Here is a 19508-nt window from a genome sequence, read left to right on the forward strand (position 1 = left end):
ATGAGCCGTGATACCGAGTCTGAGGCAGCAATTGTGGCCAGCATCATTGGCAACATCGCCCGTACCTCTAGGCTTCTACCACCGCCTCTCACGCATGAGGCAAAGCAAGGAAAAGGCACGTACATACATACGTAAAACTACGCACGCGACGAAATATTGCAAAACTATTTAGCCTTCACTACTTTTTTAATTCGATGCTTTAAACTTTTTTCGCAGTTCCCCAAAACACACCTTTTATTTGATTCTGTTCTTCCTCGACACGGGCACGAGGAAGTATGTGATTTAATTACGCAGCCATGCATGTAGGCATGCGACTAAAGTGGCTCATTTCACATTCCTTCTCAACAGCTCGCAGCATGGAGCGGTTCAGTTTTCTTGGTTTGTGTGTGGGCCTGATATCTCGCCTTACATATCGAAGGCAAAATGTAAAGCACACATTCCACTTTTCGACAATAGCGAAGGGCGTCAATTAAATTAATCCACTTGGTTTGCTGCGATTGAGCCACCAGCGCTACCCTCATCGGCCCACGTGTATGTGATAATTCAGTGCTGCTTAATATTATGAAAAAAAATGGCTGAGGCTTAGCTAAGGTTAAGCCTAGTCAGATGCGAAGCATATTGATGGCTAGGCTTGGTAATACATGACTTTCCTTGGTTGACGTTCATCCCGCTCTTCATCGGTCTCTGTGGCACACTGAAGCTTTCGCTTCTCGTTCAAATCAGCCCTGCTTCTAGGCGGCATCCCAACACCTAGCCGCCTCGTAAGTGCCCGGAGAGCTGTTGTTGTTGTTGTGACTGAGAGAAGGATGAAAAGGAAATTGCACGGGCCTGCTACTGGCTCAAGCCAAGCCACCACCGCTGCCACGTGCAGATAGAGGAGAGTTAAAAGATCAGAGGAAGGAGAGAGAGGAAAGGAAAGACGCGCGTCGCAGCAACAACTGCGTCCGCCGGAGCGGACGCTGCTCAAAAAGAAGCGGCCGAAGCCGCGCTCGCCGAAGCGAGAACAGATACTCCAGTTTTCCCGCCGAAGCGAGAGCGAGGCAAGCTCAGCTTTATACCGCTGCTGTAGCGTCACGTGGTCAGCTGCAGCGCCTCTGATGTGGAGCCTCCACCGCCGCGGCCGACCGCGCGAGCCGGCAGCCCATCTCTCCTCTGCTGTGACGTCATGTTGTCACGTGGTCAGCCCCCGCGCCAATGATGTGGCGCCTCCACCGCTGCGGCCGACCGCGCGAGCCCGCAGCCCCTCTCTCCTCTGCTGTGACGTCATGTTGTCACGTGGTGTCACGTGGTCACGCTAAAGGTCAATGGTAGCTCCACCGCCGCGCTCGACGGGCTGTAGTGTAGCTCTAGCAATATGCTTCGCATAAAAGACCTACCCCTTCTTTCTTCATTTTCATCTCTAAAAGCCTCAGATTTTTCGTTACAATTGTCTAGGGTTTAATTAAAAAATTATCGCCTTTGTTCGTGCTGCTTCCAAGCTACCCAGCTGCCGAAATCCATGCGCGCATTTAACGTCTCTATCGCATGCATGATCAAGGAATAAGACAATGAAGGCTGTCACAAAATAAAACGTGAAGCACTAATTGTTAAGTGACTTGAAGGCAGCCAGCGATGACGTAGCGTACACGACATGTCTGCTTCGAATCATCGCCTTTTGTTTTCAATTTCATTTACTTGACGTCGGTTTGGCGGGTGCAAGGAGCGAGGAAGATAGCGTTGGCACAATCATATTTACATGAATTTTACGCAAGTCACAAGAGAATCAGTCAAACCAAAAGCATCGTATTTAAAGAAAGAAACTCGGACACAACACGTTAGAGGGAGGCTTGTAACTTAAGCTCGATTGCAACCAGGAACGTGTGGCAAAGAAAGACGTATGTGAAAGAAACACGCCTGACAAAGAACATCACTCCCACATGCACGTGCACATGCGGACAAGATGTTGCGCTCGAACACATCAGAGAAGGTATGAAAAAGTAAAACACTCTGAGCTGTTCAAAATTGGCTGTTGTTTAGCTCTGGTTAAACCTGGAAGATTGCGAAACAACATCTGCGCGTAGCCATATATTGTTGCGTGAGCTACATTGCCAAGTCTCGCCTTTCCCGTGCTCTTGCACGACCATACTGCTCATGCATGAGGAGCGACATCTCCAACGCACAGCTTGCGAGCCTCGCCGCGCGCGCTCGCCTTCCTTTCCTTAAAATGATCGGAGAGTGAAACTGACAACGCCAACGCCAATGAGCACAATGAACGCCGACGGCCTAGGGCTTCAGCTACACGTTTCTGGCACAACGTTGTCAATGCCAACGCATGCAGCGCACACCTGTCACTACCGCCATTTAGCTTAAAGCATGGTTGTCGTGTCCACAGTTCCAAGAGGGCAGTTATGCGTCTTCCCTCTGGTTCAGGTGTCCACCGAGATGTGCACACCTTGCCCTCACCTCACACTACTTATATCCTGGCATAGCAGAGCTGTTGCTGTTGTGACTGAGAGAAGGATGAAAAGGACATTGCACAGGCCTGCCTACTGGCTCGAGCCAAGCCACCACCTCTGCCACATGCAGATAGAGGAGAGTTAAAAGAGCAGAGGATAGAGAATAAGGAAACAAAAGACGCGCATCGCAGCAACAACTGCGTCCGCCTGAGCGGACGCTGCTGAAAAAAACAGATAAGCGGCCAAAGCCGCGCTCGCCGAAGCGAGGACAGATCCACAACCACGCAGATGGCGATGCGCAATCGCTACTGCGCATCAGAGTGAGAGAGAGAGGGGAAGACTGTCGGCGAGGCGATGGAGAGCGCGCGGCGGTGGCTCCGGTGGCAGCCTCGGCGCGCCAGCTATGCGCCGTGTGACGTCACTCGCTTCTCGCGCATGCGCAGCTTGGCCTTTCCAGAGCTCCGCGAAATGGCTCGGTGACTCGCGTAGTGTTGCTTTCGAAACAAAATAACAGAAAAAATTTTTGTGGCAAACAACAGTGGTTAAGAAACCGGTAGAAAAACGACGTTACAATTCAGTAGAATGCTTCTGTAGACTTACGCTTGATTTTCTCTTGTATTCTCTTTCCCGCAGAGTAGTAGTAGTGAAAATATTTATTGTTGCAAAAGGAAGAGTTAGGGAGTAGGGGGTAGGGGACAGATAGATGTGGAGCTTCAGTGGTCGGTCTTTCCTATTCCAGGATCCCGTTGGCTTCCGCCGTTGCCTTGGCCCTCGTCACCAGCATAAGCTGTGCGCTCGGGTCGGAGTCTGTCAGGAGGGCCTCCCATTGCTCTAGACTAGGGCTATTTATCTTTGGTAATAAAGGAAGGGCTTTTTTCACAGCCCCAGGTGGCGTGGTACGTTGTGGCGTAGCCCTCACACCACACGCACTCTTTCGCGTATCTGTTCGGCCACATTTTATGATACATCGCTCTGCTTGGGTAGGTGTCTGTAGTCGTCTGAGCGTGGTGGCCGGCTCTCTGTTGAGGATATCCGCCGGAGCCGAGTACTTCTTCCGCACTCCCAACAACGCCTTCATTGCCTCCCCGTAAGATTCTGGCGTGCTGAAGGGTTCGACCGGCAAACCCGCCCTCCGATTCTAGAACCCTCGGACAACGGTGTCTACAATGTTTCCTCAACAACAGTGTCAGGGACCCAAATGATGGTGTGTTGAATGTTTATGTTGTTTGATCCATGTCTGAGTTGTTTTTGTTCGAATAGGATCTTCGCGGCTTTTCGGCCGATCCTTCCATCTCTGTATGCCCTCGCTGCAGCTTGAGAATCCGTCGCTATCCAGTAACTGAGTCATGAGTCGAGACCGCCGAAAGACTTCAGCTGTCTCCAAGCTCGGGCATCACCACATAGCTCAACCCAGCCTTGGTTCTGGATGAGCCTGTACATTGTGACTTCAGAAACACCCCAGGTGAACCACGTGCCGTCCTTCCCATGCGTGAGTTCCAGAGGCGGGTGGTGCTTAAACGGGAGCTGCGTCTACCACACGCGACTCTACCCAGACGAAGGACAAGTATCGCTGTTCACTCCTGGATGGAAGTGATTCGAGGAGCAGACAATGCAAGAGGGCATGAGCAGATATATTCTTCGTACTTTCAGATGCAGCTCTCCGCGTCCTAGTTGCGTCTGTTCTAGACGTCGGCTGAAAAAATTTGAGAGGAATGCTGAAACAATCAAGAACGAACAGAATTCGATATCAGCATTGATATGTCTGCTTCTGCGTCCTTTTCTGTTCGACCTTTTACGCGACAGCGTATACAGCGTGGGCTCAATGGTTAGGGCACTCGTCTACCGAGCCGGAGTACCGGGAGCGCTTCTACGGTTCCGCGAAATCTTAATTCAGTACTGCGACAGCCACCGCCTATACCCGGCACCTGCGAAGCGGCTGAGTAAGGCGGTGGAGCGAACTCAGCGGCGCCTGCAGACAGGAACTCCTCTCTCCTGCCATCGCCAAACAATTTGATCCGAACACAGATGGGCGCTGCCCGCACTGTGGAGAGAGATCTGCAGTATCTTTCCCATGGCGGGACGGGTGCATATTGGGAAAGATACTGCAGATCTCTCAACAGTGTGGGCAGCGCCCATCTGTGTTCGGATCAAATTGTTTGGCGATGGCAGGATAGAGGAGTTCCTGTCTGCAGGCGCCGCTGTGTTCGCTCCACCGCCCTACTCAGCCGCTTCGCAGGTGCCGGGTAGATACGGTGGCTGTCGCAGTACTGAATTAAGATTTCGCGGAACCGCAGAAGCGCTCCCGGTACTCCGGCTCGGTAGACGAGCGCCGTAACCCATGAGCAGCGCCGCAGAGCCTGTGCGAAGGCACTCCATCGAGCGTACGGCTCCGAGCCGGACGCCGTATGGGTGGACGCTGCCTGCACGGGTGATGAATCGATTGCAGCTGTGGTGAACTCTTCATCCACCCACCTCACACTACCTCTCCCTCCAGACACGTCCCCAGAGGCTGCAGAAGAAGCCGCCATTGCACTTGCTATCACTCGCGCGGAAGCCCGGTATATTTTAAGTGACTCTAAAACTGCGATTTTAAATTTTGCTCGAGGCCGAGTTCTTCTCCCTGCTTTTGGCATACTGAACTCACCCGATGCACCCCCGCCGCGCCATGTGGAGCTGATATGGGTGCCTGCGCACTCCGGGAATCCCGGTAACGAGGCTGCCAACCTTTTAGCCCGAGGTTCTTTAAACCGGGCTCAGGTGGCCTCGGATCGGGGATTCACGAAGGAGCGCATGCACTCATTCAGCGAGCTGACGCACGCCTACAGAGCCTCACGCCAGCTCTACCCCCCGCCCCACCCCTCCCTAGATAACAAACACGCAACACTCTGGCGCACACTACAGACACACACTATCCCCTCACCCCTTAACCTAGCCCACTATCATCCATCCTTTCCCACTCCCGCATGTGCCCTATGCCCAGAACCCTTCGCTTCTTCCCTCCACATCCTTTCCCTCTGCCCGGCGGACACTCCCCCGCGGGACCTAGAGAACGTCAAGACCTGGGAGGACTGGGAGACCCTGCTGCGCTCGGAGGACCTGGCCGTGCCGACCATCGCCACCGGCCGTGCTGCCAGTGTTATGGACCTCAGGAACATAAACACTTGAGTGCAGTGGGGTCGTGCGGGGACCGTGGGGCGTGCCCCGAATTCCTGTTGAAATAAAGTTTTCTCTCTCTCTCTTCCCATGGTGTGGTCTACTCAGAACCCGCACCTTCCCCCACCCACACTCGAGAGGCATGGGAGACTGCCCTCCTCAACTGCTCAACACTGGAGTCCCAAAGGGCTCTAGTAAAGCGGATGCGAGACGGGGCCTCGTCGTGGGATGTCCCGGACTAACGATAACGACCATGCTGGGTCTTGTGATCCTCGAACTCTCTCTGAGTATTAAAAAGGTTTTTCACCACCACCGGGTTCGCACCCGAGCGTGGCGGCCGCGTTTCGATGGACGCGACGGTAGAATAAACTTTTAATCTCCAACGGATAAGCTGATCTACCTACCCCCGGAACGCAGGTCAGGGGGGCGGGTGCGGTCGCCTCAGATGCAGGCTGGGAGGTCTTCTGTCGAAATGCCGAAGGCGCCTGTGTGCTGTGCGATGTCAGTGCGCGTTAAAGATCCCCAGGGGGCTGAAATTATGCCATAGACCTCCACTACGGCAGCTCTTTCTCCCTTCTTCCACTCCCACCTTCCTCCCTTCCCTTGCGGCGAGGTTGAGGTGTCCACCGAGATGTCAGACAGATGCTGCACCTCTTACTTTCCTTAAAAAACAACCGTTCGCTCGAAAAGCCGTCGACGTCGTAGTTGCCACCGCGCGTCGAACAAAATCGAATCATGCCAACCGTTTGCCGCAGAAAGTTCCGGTGGTGGTGGTGGTTGTGAAAACTTTTATTTGGTGAAAGAGTTTGGGAGCCACAGAGTGGCCCCGCTACGTGGCCGGTGTCCCTAGTCCGGGACACCGCATGACAAGGCCCCGTCTCTCGCCCATTTCACCAGAGCCCTTTGGGACTCAAGCGAAGAGCAGTTGAGGAGGGCAGTGTCCCATGCCTCTCTCGAAGGGGTAGAAGAAGAAGGAAGGTGGGGATTTTTAGTACATGCCCACACCATGTGGAAGATATCACAGGTCTCCCCACAGTGCGGGCATCGCCCATCCGTGTTAGGATCGCAATGTTTTATGATTGCAGGACAGAGTAGAGTACCTGTCTGCAGGCGCCTTAAAGTTCGCTCCTCCGTCTTAGCCCCTTTGCAGGGGCCGGGAAAAGGCGGTGGTTGTCGCTATAAAGTTGGTAGGGGACCACCCTGGAAGATTTTTTATGCGAAGCATACTACTTTAGCTACCACTTCAGCCCTTCACCGTGGTTATGCGCCTCCAAATCACGTGATACATGACGTCACACCACGTGACACGATGACGTCACGACAGTGGAGAAACGGGGGCCCACCTCGCGCCGTCGCTGTGGTTGTGCGCCTCCAAATCACGTGACACGATGATGCCACACCACGTGACTTATTGACGTCACGGCAGTGGAGAAACGAGGGCCCACCTCGCGCCGTCGCTGTGGTTGTGCGCCTCCAAATCACGTGACACGATGATGCCACACCACGTGACTTATTGACGTCACGGCAGTGGAGAAACGGGGGCCCACCTCGCGCCGTCGCTGTGGTTGTGCGCCTCCAAATTACGCGACACGATGATGCTTCGCATTCTCCACGCTTAACCAAGTTAAGCCTCAGCCATTTTTTTTCTGTGTGTGTAATAAAGTTGTTTCCATCCATCCATCCGGATGGCGTCATGCGATGAAGAGTTTCGTTCGGCATAAACTTACTACTAAAAGCCTAGGTTAACGCAGCAATTTGAACCAGTGACCTATAATCGGGGGCTGCGGGTGTCCACCGAGATATCTGAGTGTTGTGTGTCATTCGCTTTCCTCAAATCCTATTTTTCTTTCCATCATTACGGCACCTCTTTCTCTCTTCTTTCACTCCCTCCTTACTCTTTTTATAGTGGGGTTCGTTTCACCACCGAGATGCGAGACAATTAGTGCGCATTTCCTTTCCTATAAAATGCGTTGCGTTCAAAGCTGCGTCCAACGAGCAAGGCGTAGCGCCGAACGGGCGACGGCGTTCCGTAGAGACCATCGCAGCGCTGCAACACGCTGTCGCGTTCCATTTCTGAAGGCGAAGCTGAAGCGCTTTGAGCTACGTGGCGGTAATGACAGATGTGATGTGCGCTGCATGCGTTGGCATTGACAACGTTGTGTCAGAAACGCGGCGCTGAAGCAACAGGCCGTCGGCGTTCACTGGCGTTGGCGTTGAAAACGTTTTACACTGCGATTATTTTCTGGAAAGGAAGTGCGGATAACTGGCTCCCTGGGTCAGTGGACGCCTGAAGGGAAAACTTTATTTACACTAATGGTTTTTCCTGCGGTTTGGGGGCATCTTAAGAGACGTCTTGGTTCTACCCCCAGGAACCTTCTCTGTTGAAGTCGTCCGCCTCTAATCAGTGGTCGGTTGCCCTCAGTCCAGGGCTCCGCTGGCCACTGCCGCCCGTTGAGCTCGCTGTACCAGACCTTGTTGGTCTTCAAGCGGTCGCTGGACTGCAGAGTCTCCCACTGCTCCGCACTCGGGTTTCGTATTTTGGGGACCACGTCTATGTTTGGCAGGCCCATGTGATGTGGTATAGAGTAGGTTTTTCGTCGCACCAGGGACATTTGTTCGTGTATATTGTCACATTCCTGGGCACTCTCGTGGCGCCGTCTTCCGGCCGAACTGCATTGACCGCTATTCTGGCTAGCCTTAGCCATGGTGGCGGGCAGTGTTTTCTTCTTCGTCGTCTCTTCTGTGTGGTGCCCTCGGGAGTCCGCTGCTGCCTGGTGCTTCACAGCATAGCGTGTCCTGGCCGTCCCGACTGTCTAGCCGTGACAATATCGTAGGGTGCATTTTGTTTAGTATATGTAGGTTTGGGAAAGAGCCTGTTTGTAATTCTCTCCAAGTGACAGCTTCCTCTCTGCTGAGAGATTTTGACGCCTGAATCGTGCTAATAGGTACGCGGGGTGATGACAGTGAGATGTGGGCTGCAGACATTGACAACGTTGTGGCAGAAACGCGGCACTGAAGCCATAGGCCGTGGCTGTTCACTGACGTTGACGTTGACAAGAGAGAGAGAGAAAAAAAACTTTATTTCAACAGGAATTCGGGGCACGCCCCACGGTCCCCGCACGACCCCACTGCACTCAAGTGTTTATGTTCCTTAGGTCCATAACACTGGCAGCACGGCCGGTGGCGATGGTCTGCAAGGCCGGGTCCTCCGAGCGCAGCAGGGTCTCCCAGTCCTCCCAGGTCTTGAGGTTCTCTAGGTCCCGCGGGGGAGGGTCCGCCGGGCAGAGGGAAAGGATGTGGAGGGAAGAAGCGAAGGGTTCTGGGGATAGGGCACATGCGGGAGTGGAAAAGGATGGATGATAGTGGGCTAGGTTAAGGGGTGAGGGGAGAGTGTGTGTCTGTAGTGTGCGCCAGAGTGTTGCGTGTTTGTTATCTAGGGAGGGGTGGGGCGGGGGGTAGAGCTGGCGTGAGGCTCTGTAGGCGTGCGTCAGCTCGCTAAATGAGTGCATGCGCTCCTTCGTGAATCCCCGATCCGAGGCCACCTGAGCCCGGTTTAAAGAACCTCGGGCTAAAAGGTTGGCAGCCTCGTTACCGGGATTCCCGGAGTGCGCAGGCACCCATATCAGCTCCACATGGCGGGACGGGGGTGCATCGGGCCAGTCCAGTATGCCAAAAGCAGGGACATGAACTCGGCCGCGAGCAAAATTTAAAATCGCAGTTTTGGAGTCACTTAATATATACCGGGCTTCCGTGCGAGTGATAGCCAGTGCAATGGCGGCTTCCTCTGCACCCTTTGGGGACGTGTCTGGAGGGAGAGGTAGTGTGAGGAGGGCAGATAAAGAGGAGTCCACCACAGTTGCTGTCGCTTCATCACCCAAGCAGGCAGCGTCCACCCATACGGCGTCCGGCTCGGGGCCGTACGCTCGATGGAGTGCCTTCGCACGGGCTCTGCGGCGCTGCTCATGGTGGGAGGGGTGCATATTCCTCGGGAGCGGCCTAATGAGAAGCTGCTGGTGAAGAGGTCGTGGGATGGCGAGGAGGGTTGGGTCGTTGGCGGGTATTCTGATGCCGAGGGAGTCCAGGATATACCGACCTGTGGAAGTTTGTGTGAGCCTGATGTATTGGACCTGTCGGTGGGCCTCCACCAGTTCCCCGATCGTGTTGTAGAGGCCCAGGCCTAGTAATCTTTCTATGGATGTGTTGAGGGGAATATGAGGTGCTACTTTCAATGCCTTGCAAATCAAAGCATCCAAAGCGTTTATGTCATGTTTGGATAGTTGTAAGTATGGGGTAGTGTACATCACACGGCTGAGGACAAAGGCATGAATGAGGCGACATAGAGGCGCTCCTTCATGCCTCTATGACGTCCCGAAACCCTGCGGATGAGGTGCGATATCACGCCTACATCCTGCTTGAGTTTCTTGAGGGTAGTGGTGTTTTTGCCATCGTTCTGGATGTGCAGGCCCAATACACGGAGGGTGCCAACCTCAGGTACCGGGTCACCATTCAGTTCAATGGCAATGGGGGAGCGGGGACAGCGGTGGTTCTTAGGACGGATGAGGAGCAGTTCGGACTTTCCTGGGGAGCAAGACATTCCGATGGTCCGTGCGTAATTTTGGGTGAGGGTGGCTGCTTCCTGTAAGGTGTTCTCTAAGTCGCCGTCACTGCCGTGGGTGGTCCACAGGGTGATATCGTCGGCATAAAGAGTTTGCTTCAGATGGGGAATAGTTGCCAATTTTCGGGCAAGGGGGATGAGGGTAATGTTAAAGAGAAAGGGGGAAAGGACGGACCCTTGAGGGGTGCCGATACTCTGAAGCGTGCGGGAGGGGGAAGACAGAGGGCCGAAGTGTATCTCAGCCGTGCGGTCAGTGTGGAATGCTTGAATGTAGGCATACGTGCGCGCACCCACATTCAATGGGGATAGAGCAGTCATGATCGCCTGATGTTGAATGCGATCAAACGCTTTGGAAAGATCCAAAGCTAAGACTGCCTTGGTGTGACCTGGAAGAAGCGGGTCGAAAATGTCGTGTGTGAGTTGCAGCATGGCGTCCTGTGCGGATAGATGGGGGCGAAATCCCACCATGGCATGCGGGTAAACATTGTTGTCCGCCATGTGACTTGTGAGTCTCGCTAACACAACATGCTCGAGGAGCTTCCCGAGGCATGAGGTTAGCGAAATCGGGCGAAGGTTTTGAAGTGTAAGTGGTTTGTTGGGTTTAGGTATGAATATTACCTTCCCCTGGCGCCAGGACTGAGGGATGTTATCCTCCCTCCAGCACTGCTTGAAGTATTTCGTAAGGTGGGTGATCGATTGGTCATCCCGATTACGGAACATCGAGTTTGTGATCTGGTCTGCACCAGGTGCGGAGTTGGCGCGGAGAATCAGGAGGGCCGCTCTGACTTCCGTCTCCGTGATGTCGGTGTCGAGCGTGGGATTTGCTTGTCCTATGTAGTGCGGTAGCGGTATGGGGCCGCCTGGAGATGTGTACATGGTTTGAAGTGTGTCTAGAAGGGTGTCGGGGTCGTCAATGTGTTCATGTGTGAGGCGTGTCACGTGGTGTTGTGTTGCTGATTTGGTGCGTGTGGGGTCAATGAGGTAACGTTTTACACTCCGATCATTTCAAAGAAAAGAAGTGCGCATAGCTAGCTCCCTGAGTCTGTGGACGCCTGAATCTCGCTTACGGGCACGTGGGGTGATGAGAGAGAGATTGTGGCTGCGTGGGTTAGCGCTGACAACGGTGAGCGAACTCTCGTGATCAACCATTAACTGCCACCTGCCAGGGTGGTGATGGTGAAAACATTTATTTTGAAAGAACAGGAGGTATGTTTGGATCAGCCCGTAAGGGACCGATCCTTACAAGCACTAGGTGAAGGCCCCTAGTTTGGGACCCCAGTGGCGGTGGCCGCCACCTGGGCGTGACCGACTAAGGCTTGTTGGGCCTTTGATTCGTGGCAGCCGAGCAGGGTCGCCTCCCAGTCATCCCGGGTTGAGTTGGGGATGGGGGAATAGCCGGATTGAAGGGGAATGCCCACACAATGTGATAGGTGTGAGAGGACGCCGCAGTAGAGTGCGGGCAGGTGCCGTTAAAGCAGAGGTCAAAATGTTTTAGTACTGCCGAATTACTATAAGGAGGAGCGCCGGCGCTATCCGGCCCCTTGTAAGGGATTGGATCGCGCTGACGAGCGCCTCCTCATCAAAATTCTTACTAACACTGTACTGTGCCCGGCGGTACTTAAACATTTCAACACATCCTTTGATGGCACGTGCCAGTTCAGTGGGGAGGTGGCTGACACCTTGCACAATGATTTGGGCGTGTCAATCAAACCCATCTATCCACCCCAACCCCACCAGAGAGTACTGGGAGGCGGCCCTTCTCGGCTGTCAGGACCTAAAGACCCAAAAGGCCTTTGTTCACCGGACGCGGGCGGCGTTGCTTGCCAATGGGGCCCCGGAATAGGAGCTCCACCTAGTATTGTTAGGGGAAAGGACCAATAGGGCCTACCCCAATCACCTCTCTATAAAAATTTATTGCACGGTAAATGGTTTTCACCACCACAGCAATATATTGGGGAGAGGGCGAAGTAGGAGCCGCTCATCCGCCGTCTTCAGGGTTTTACATGGGCGAGGGCAAATGCGATGACTATCTTGATGGTAGATTATAATATCTTTGAAGGTATAGATCGGATTAGGATCGGGCTCCTGATCGGGTGGGGAGGAGAAAACAGCCCGGGGAGAGAGCGCGCGGGCGGCTGCGTCTGCTGCCTCATTTCCTGCAAACCCCTGATCAACAGAGGCCCATATAAGGTAGCGGCGCACATCGTTACCTTATATGGGTCCGTACCCCGTATGAAATTTTGGTTGGTTGCTTAGCCTAGCTAGGGAGTGCAGCCTCGTTCGACGTTCCAACAGGCCCCTCGCGAGTCGGTGATAATGTATTTTGAATCGGAATTTGAGGCCGCGAGAGCAATCGCGACTACTTATGCTTGTGTTGCACCGCTGGCTCTGAAGATGAGGCCGTTAACTGTGATGCTGTTGTGAACTACCGCGACCGTGTACCATCCCCCGTGGTGAGGACCGGAGGCGTCCACGTATTATACACCTGTTTTACTGGCATAATGTCACCTAGGGCTTCCACTCGTGCCAAGAGCCGACCATTATGGTCTACGTTTGACATGTTGGCTGGAACACGTCGCACGTGGAGGGCACGTCTCCCCAATTTTGGGATGTGAAACCTGCCTTCCATGGGAGTGGTGTGTTGGATATGGAGTCGAGCAAGAAGGCGGCGACCCGACTCCGTTAGCGACAAGCGCGTGTACTGGATTGTAAGGTGCACCTCCCGGAGCTCCCGGAAAGTATTCACCACCCCAAGAGCCATAAGCCGGCTGTTTGAAGTAGTGATGGGGAGGTCAAGGGCACGCTTAATAATTTTGCGAAGGACGACCTCAAGCGCATCCTCCTCTTGTTTCTGTATGTGGAGATAAGGAGTCGAGTAGTGAATTCGACTGGTTACAGAGGCGTTTGCCAGCCGCAAGGCATCCTTACTTCGTAACCCCCCGCGTTTAATGGAAACCCGGCGGGCCATGCGGCCCACCTGGTCCCCCACCTTACAGAGTTTGGTCAATGTAGTGTCTGGCCGTCTGTGTTTGTGGACGTAGAGTCCGAGTACCCGTATCTCGTCAGTTTCGCGTATGGGACCACTCTAAAGAGAAATCTAGAGTTTAGTTGTGCACTTTTGTGAGGGGCGGAGGTGCACAAATTTTGATTTTTGAGGGGAACATTGAAGACTGCAACGGCGGGTGTAGCGGTATACTATCGTCGCCGCTGTTTGCAGGCTGGTTTCAATATCCCCTGTGCTCCCTGCGTGGCCCATAGGGTGATGTCATCGGCGGACAGGGCGTGCTGCACGCGGGCGACACCGCACAGCTGGGCCGGTAGGTGCATCATAGCCAGATTGAAGAGCAGCTTGGAAAGTACCGCGCCTTGGGGGCTTAGCCGCGTGCCGAGTAGGTAAGGACCATGCTCTCTATCTTGGATGCGGAAGTAGGCTTGGCGATTCATTAAAAATTGGGATATGTATCGGAATGTGTTAAGCCCACAGTCGGTCTGGCTTAGGTTAGTGAGTATGATCTAGTGTGTTACATTGTCAAATTCCCCTTTAAGATCCAAGGCGAGTACTACCCGGTCATTGTGGGGGCATTCGAGGGGGTCAAGGACATCCTGATTGAGTTGCAGGAGAACATCTTGTGCGGATCTGTGTGGGCGGAATCCAAGCATGGTGCTTGCAAAGACATGTACAAAGACGGTACTTTCCTGTGGGACAGCACGGCTAAACGCCTTCTGCTGGTTTTGCAGGTCGTATCGTGGTTTTTGGATGCCACAACGAGCACTTCACATGGGCTACCATTGAACCAGCCAGATCATCTAGAAAGCACCGTGCCACAAGATGCAACTGCCTGCGTACTACCCGTGCACGCATTCCCGCTTGCTCATCTGGAAAATGTGACGGTGGAACTACGTTTTGCCGATAAGAAACACCGGACAATTACGTCATCTGCAGCGGATCTACAAAAGCGGCAATCCTGCGGGGGCTTCTTCAGAGGGCCCGGCACTTGCCTGTGGGACAGCATGGCTAAACGCGTTCTACTGGTTTTGCAAGTTAGTTCATGACGTAATGTTGATTGAAACAGAAACGACAATAGATACACTTCACGCATTTTATTCCGTATGTTTCTTTCGTTTGTGGTTGGCACAATTAGCTTAGTATGCTGAGAGGCACAAACTTACCATTCTTTTTTCTATGACTGCTGTAAAGCATACTGAGTCCCAGAAGCTGAAATGCAGTGCCTTTCTCGCGTGGCAGTCCCAGTTACTCAGAATAAAGACGCAGAGTCACTCGAAGCGAGCCTGTGTGCTTCAGATGTGCCATTGTGGGTGACTTGCAACACATTCTGCACATGTGCCTTCGTATTTTTTTTGTTTCATAAAGGCAAAGCCTTTCTGTGCAGCGGAGCGAGACAGAATATGACACGGAACCACGTCGCCCATGTCGTGTTTTCTGAAAGTCCATGAACTGCAAGGCGCCAAGTAGAAACGTAAGTCCTCAAATTCCAAATGGACACTCACCTTCTGCGGCAGTGGTGGGACATACTTTCTTTAGGCTGTGCGACACAGGAGGACGAACTGAGGACATAATAAAAGTAAGAATAACCCCGCCCACGTGTAAACACTACTACCAGCTTGCGCGATGCTTTGTCAGATCGAATATTGATCCAATAATGATCCATAGCTAATGTGAGGTTATTGCAGGCAAACCCATGAATTATGGCGTGCACAACATCGTAATAGACATCACTGTTTCCTTTGCAGCTAGCAAATGCCCAAAAATTGTGGACGAATACATTTTTGAGCAAGAAAGACTTTATAAACGCCATTTTTTCAAACGTTGGAAGATTTCACTATAACAATCAATAAAACCACAGATCTTCCGTCCATAGGCATGCATCATTTTTCTATATTGACGTTCTTGCGGCCGTCAAACGCATTCTTCATTGCTTTTTTATACGATCCTGAAGAGGGTTTTCAGGTCCCTATCGTTCGGTTGTTAGTTTATATCATTCCTTTTATTATCATCTTACACTTGACGCTAGAAAGCAATGAAACAGTTTTTCATAAACGTTCACATAAACCAACAATACAATTTTAAAACACGACTAGTTTTGCGGCACGAGCATGAAAAGGCGGCACACCTCAATATTCACACGATGATAAATGATCTTTCAACAGCCATCAGTCCCCTCTGTCAGGGCGACAGCTTTCCTGATCAACAGGAAGAGAAACTGCATTTGTCCCTAAACATTTAAAACCTTTTCCAACCATTATCCTGCTCTGGAAGCCTTGAAATATTCTGTGAATTTTAACATTGTAAAACAATTTTCTAGCTCTCCGAGGTCTTTATATTTTTCCGAAACGCATGCCTCAGATCTTCGCTGCGTGAAAAGGTTGACAGAATGACGAATGCCGAACTGCGCCTTTAATAGATGCGTTATGCAAAGTAGTTGAATTTTATTAATTCAGGTGCCAGTCAACCTAAACTAAGCTAAATGTGTTTTGTTTCCCTTTTCCTCTTCCCACGTCGCCGGGGATTTCTCGAGTAGCTTTTAGCCCTCGAACTTCAGAACGAAAGCGAACGTGATTTCAATGCGGAAGCATCCAGCGGCAGCTCGTAGAGCCGCGCTGACCGATGCTTCTTTCATTTTATTGCTTTCCTTGGAAAACACACTGATCCGGTGAAGAACGTCGTCTCGCGGTAACTCGTCAGCATAAATCCGATCTCAGTGTGTCGTCAGCCGGATTCGATAGGGCGTAAACACTTCTGCTAGACGGACTAAGACACCACATTTGTTTTTCCTTTTATGTTCCCTCCGTATTTGCATGTAAGAAAAATTCCAGCGCGAACCGTCCGCCCTAACAGCTGAAAACATGCGCAATATATAAAGCCTCCTACATCCTAGGGGAAGCAGTACTCTCTAGACAGCACAACTTCAGCAGCCATGATCGCAGTGAGTAGCAGAGCCAGCCCAAGAACCTTCATTAATCTTAATAGCGGCCATACTTTATTTCACAGTCATAATACCATGTCTGAAGTAGTTAGCAAGGCTTTCCGCATTTCTTTCTGATTATTTCCTAGCGGTGGGAGTGAATGAATGAAAAACATTTATTGAGAAGCATTGTCTGGCGTTTTGGGGGGAGTCCCTAGACCAGGGCACCTACGGTGACTTCAGAAGTTCTCGTCTATCAGGCGAAGCTAGCCTTCCAGGTTTGAGCTGGACAAAGCCTCAAACTGTTGGTCCTGTTATGCCTTTTCTGAATAGAGGAGTGGCTAAAAATTGCTGCCGCGTTTTAAGCAGTTATCTTGCAAGACATACTAAATTCTCCAACGTTTTCTAAATATTTGTAGCACAGTGCATATATGATGGGAAAAGTAAAAAAAATCTTGAAAATAACTGAAGCTGTGAAGAACGTCGTCTCGCGGTAACTTGTCAGCATAAATCCGATCTCAATGTGTCGTCACAAAAATTCCGTTTAACCTCTTCTTTTTAACCTAATATATATAAAGGAGTTATTCGGAAAATAGTTGCTCCTGTTACCTATCAAAAACACAAATATGACGCCACGGAAGCTTGAAATATTCATTGCGTCTGGCGATCTCAGTCCTGTATATTAGCCTTTATAACGCGTTCTGCTAGAGCTACATTTCGCAGAGATATTTTGGCAACTTACCGCGTTACAATTCTTCACAAGAGGTTTGCTACTGAACAGTAAATGGTCATCACCATCAGCAGGACGACGATGACATGCATTTAAACACTATCATCTCACCCACCGGCGAAGGTCCGAAGGAGTCAAATACAGATAAATATTTTCAACCTACTTACAGCGTAGTGTGAGGAACTGTCACACCTGAAATTTAGGTAACCATCGTCGTCATAATACTACATGAGAAAAGACCTTACTTGTAACTTTACGTTACATGTACCAAGACATGAAAAAAAATACATTCTCCAACGTGCGAAGTGAAAAAAAAATCGAGGCTTTTGTTTTCACCAAACATGTACTATTCGCCCAGTAAACCGGTGTCCTTGCACCACACTACTGCAGGTACGAGTGTTTCTACTCCTGGCTCTGGCCGTCGGCTCCTTTGCCGGCTACGCCCCTTACAGCAACTACCGCGTGAGTTATGGACTCGGTTCGGCGTACGGAGCGTACCCACTGCACTCCGCTCCAGCGGTCGACTCCTACCACGCCACTTCTGCCGTCGTTCCGTCTTACAAGACGGTCGTCGCTTCGGCCCCAGCAGCTCTGTCTTACCATGCTTCAGCTGTGCCTGCCGTTTCCCGCGTGCAAACTTACCATGCTGTCCCAGCGGTCCGTGCCGCTGTAGCTGCTGTGCCTTCCTACGCCACCTACCGAACGGCTCCAGCTATCACCCGCGTTTACCAGGCGGCGCCAACTGTCTACCACTCTGCACCCGTCTACCAGTCTGCTCCAGCCGTCGCCGCCGTCTCTAGGGTTACGCCGGTGAGCACTTACCACCCAGCGCCAGCTGTTGCCACCCTCGCAGCCACCCCGGCCTTTGCCGCTTACCGTTCGGCACCGGTGATCACCCGTCAGTACCACAGCGCCCCCCTGTTCTCTTCCTCTTTTCGCACGGACGTTGCTGTACCAGCTGTCAGTAAGCTGGCCACCTACCAAGCTGCACCAGCTTTCGCCACGTACCGCAGTGCACCCGCTCTGACTCGCGTCTACCAAAGTGCCCCTATTCTTACCGCGACTCCAGCCGTCGCCACAGCTGTCCACACCGTGCCCGCCGTGGCTACCTACAAGGCTGCACCAGCTGTCACAGGGGTCTACCATTCCGCTCCTGTAGTGGCCACCGCACCAGCCTCCGGGCTTAGAGCTGTGCACGTTGCCCCAGCTTTGTCCGCCGTCCATTCTGCACCGGTTGTAACAACGGTCCACGCGACCACTGGAGTGTCCAGGGTGACCAAGGCTGATCCCTTCCATGTATCGGAGCACCACACTGTTCACACGTCCCCCGTGGTTTCCAGTGTTGCCCACGCCCCAGTTTCGACCGTCGCCCACCTACCAGGCTACGGATACGGAGTCGGAGCCCTGGGATACACCCAGGGTTTGCCAGTGTACGGTCACAACTACGGCTACGGCCTCGATTCTTTCGGCTACACTGCGAAGATTCACAAAAAGAAATGTGAGTGCCTATTGAAAGAGCCAGTGAACTCAGTAGCGATTTCGGCACTGTTTTCCTAATTCCGCTCTTAAAAGACAAGTTTTTCATAACCAGTGGTGATGTTGGTTCTTTTTTCTTTTCCAGAAACTATTCGTGCGTTAAGAAAATACCGACTCTTCAAGACAAGACGTCAACATTGGCCTGACTGTCTGCCTAATGCTCTTCGACTCTGTGCAATAAATTGTTTTTATGTACAGACCAAGCTGGTTTCGTAGCTTTTTTACTCCTAGGTGCCTAGAAGTGTAAGTAAACGTGGCGGCACCTTTAAGCCACCTCTTCTTAAAGTGCTGTGTAAGTAGAAAATTGAGCTTAGCTTCATTCATATAATATCAATTTCCACCTTAGCCGCGTACACAAACCCAATTTCATGCAGCAAAATGGCGCTAGCTGGTATCCCGCTCAGTTTTTGTGGTAGCCCTTAAAACCGAATTACGCTCTATCCGCACAAAAAAATTAGCACCTAACTCCCAACCATTCTAAACTTGACGGCGACATCAGGTGACGCCATCGCTGCGATCATGTGCCGCAAGATGATCATACAAGGACTGTGGGATTTTACATCGAGGAACTGATATCACGTCATGCTCCAAGATAAGCGTTTAACACAGTATTCCCCTAAAAAGTTAAATCAAGTTGGTAAGCTTCGTCAGAGCTGTTCCAACCAACTGTAAAAAATAAATGGCTTTACTGCTTTACTGCGCACTGCTCAAGCGCTCTAGACAAGGCTGCTCACCACTGTACTTGTTTTGTTTTTTTTTTCAATATCTAGAGCATCTTCACAACAATATTCCTGGACCAAGAAAAAAACAGACTGCTTCTTGGAGTTAGTCCAACGACAGAAGCGTTATATCTGCATATTTTAGCACGTGGCACTGCCTATACCAGATGGAAGGTGCCGAAGAAACTACAACTTCAAGGAGAGAGGCTGTTAGGACATCTTTGGTGGTGGTGGTGGTGGTGGTGGGACACTTTTTATTAGCAGCCTTTATGTTAAAATATCCTGCGTATGCCTTGTGTGCATCTGATGGGCACTTCCACCCCGTGAAAGAAAACGGGTTTGTGTCAATTTCCATGTAACTGCTTATTAATCTACAACGCAGTTCTGTCAGCAAAG

General features: G+C 51.8%; 1 protein-coding gene across 1 annotated transcript; it reads left to right on the plus strand.

Moving 5' to 3' along the window:
• Positions 1-18414, plus strand: LOC149363404 (uncharacterized). Its single transcript, XM_089568521.1, has 3 exons — positions 1-115; positions 17216-17389; positions 17477-18414. Exons 1-3 carry the CDS (start codon positions 1-3, stop codon positions 18412-18414), a joined length of 1227 nt encoding a protein of 408 aa, XP_089424647.1.
• The last annotated feature ends 1094 nt before the right edge of the window (positions 18415-19508 follow it).

Source organism: Amblyomma mixtum, chromosome 2 (genome assembly GCF_055824585.1).
Source record: "Amblyomma mixtum isolate Tamu chromosome 2, ASM5582458v1, whole genome shotgun sequence".
In the NCBI taxonomy this organism is placed as follows: Eukaryota; Metazoa; Arthropoda; class Arachnida; order Ixodida; family Ixodidae; genus Amblyomma; species Amblyomma mixtum.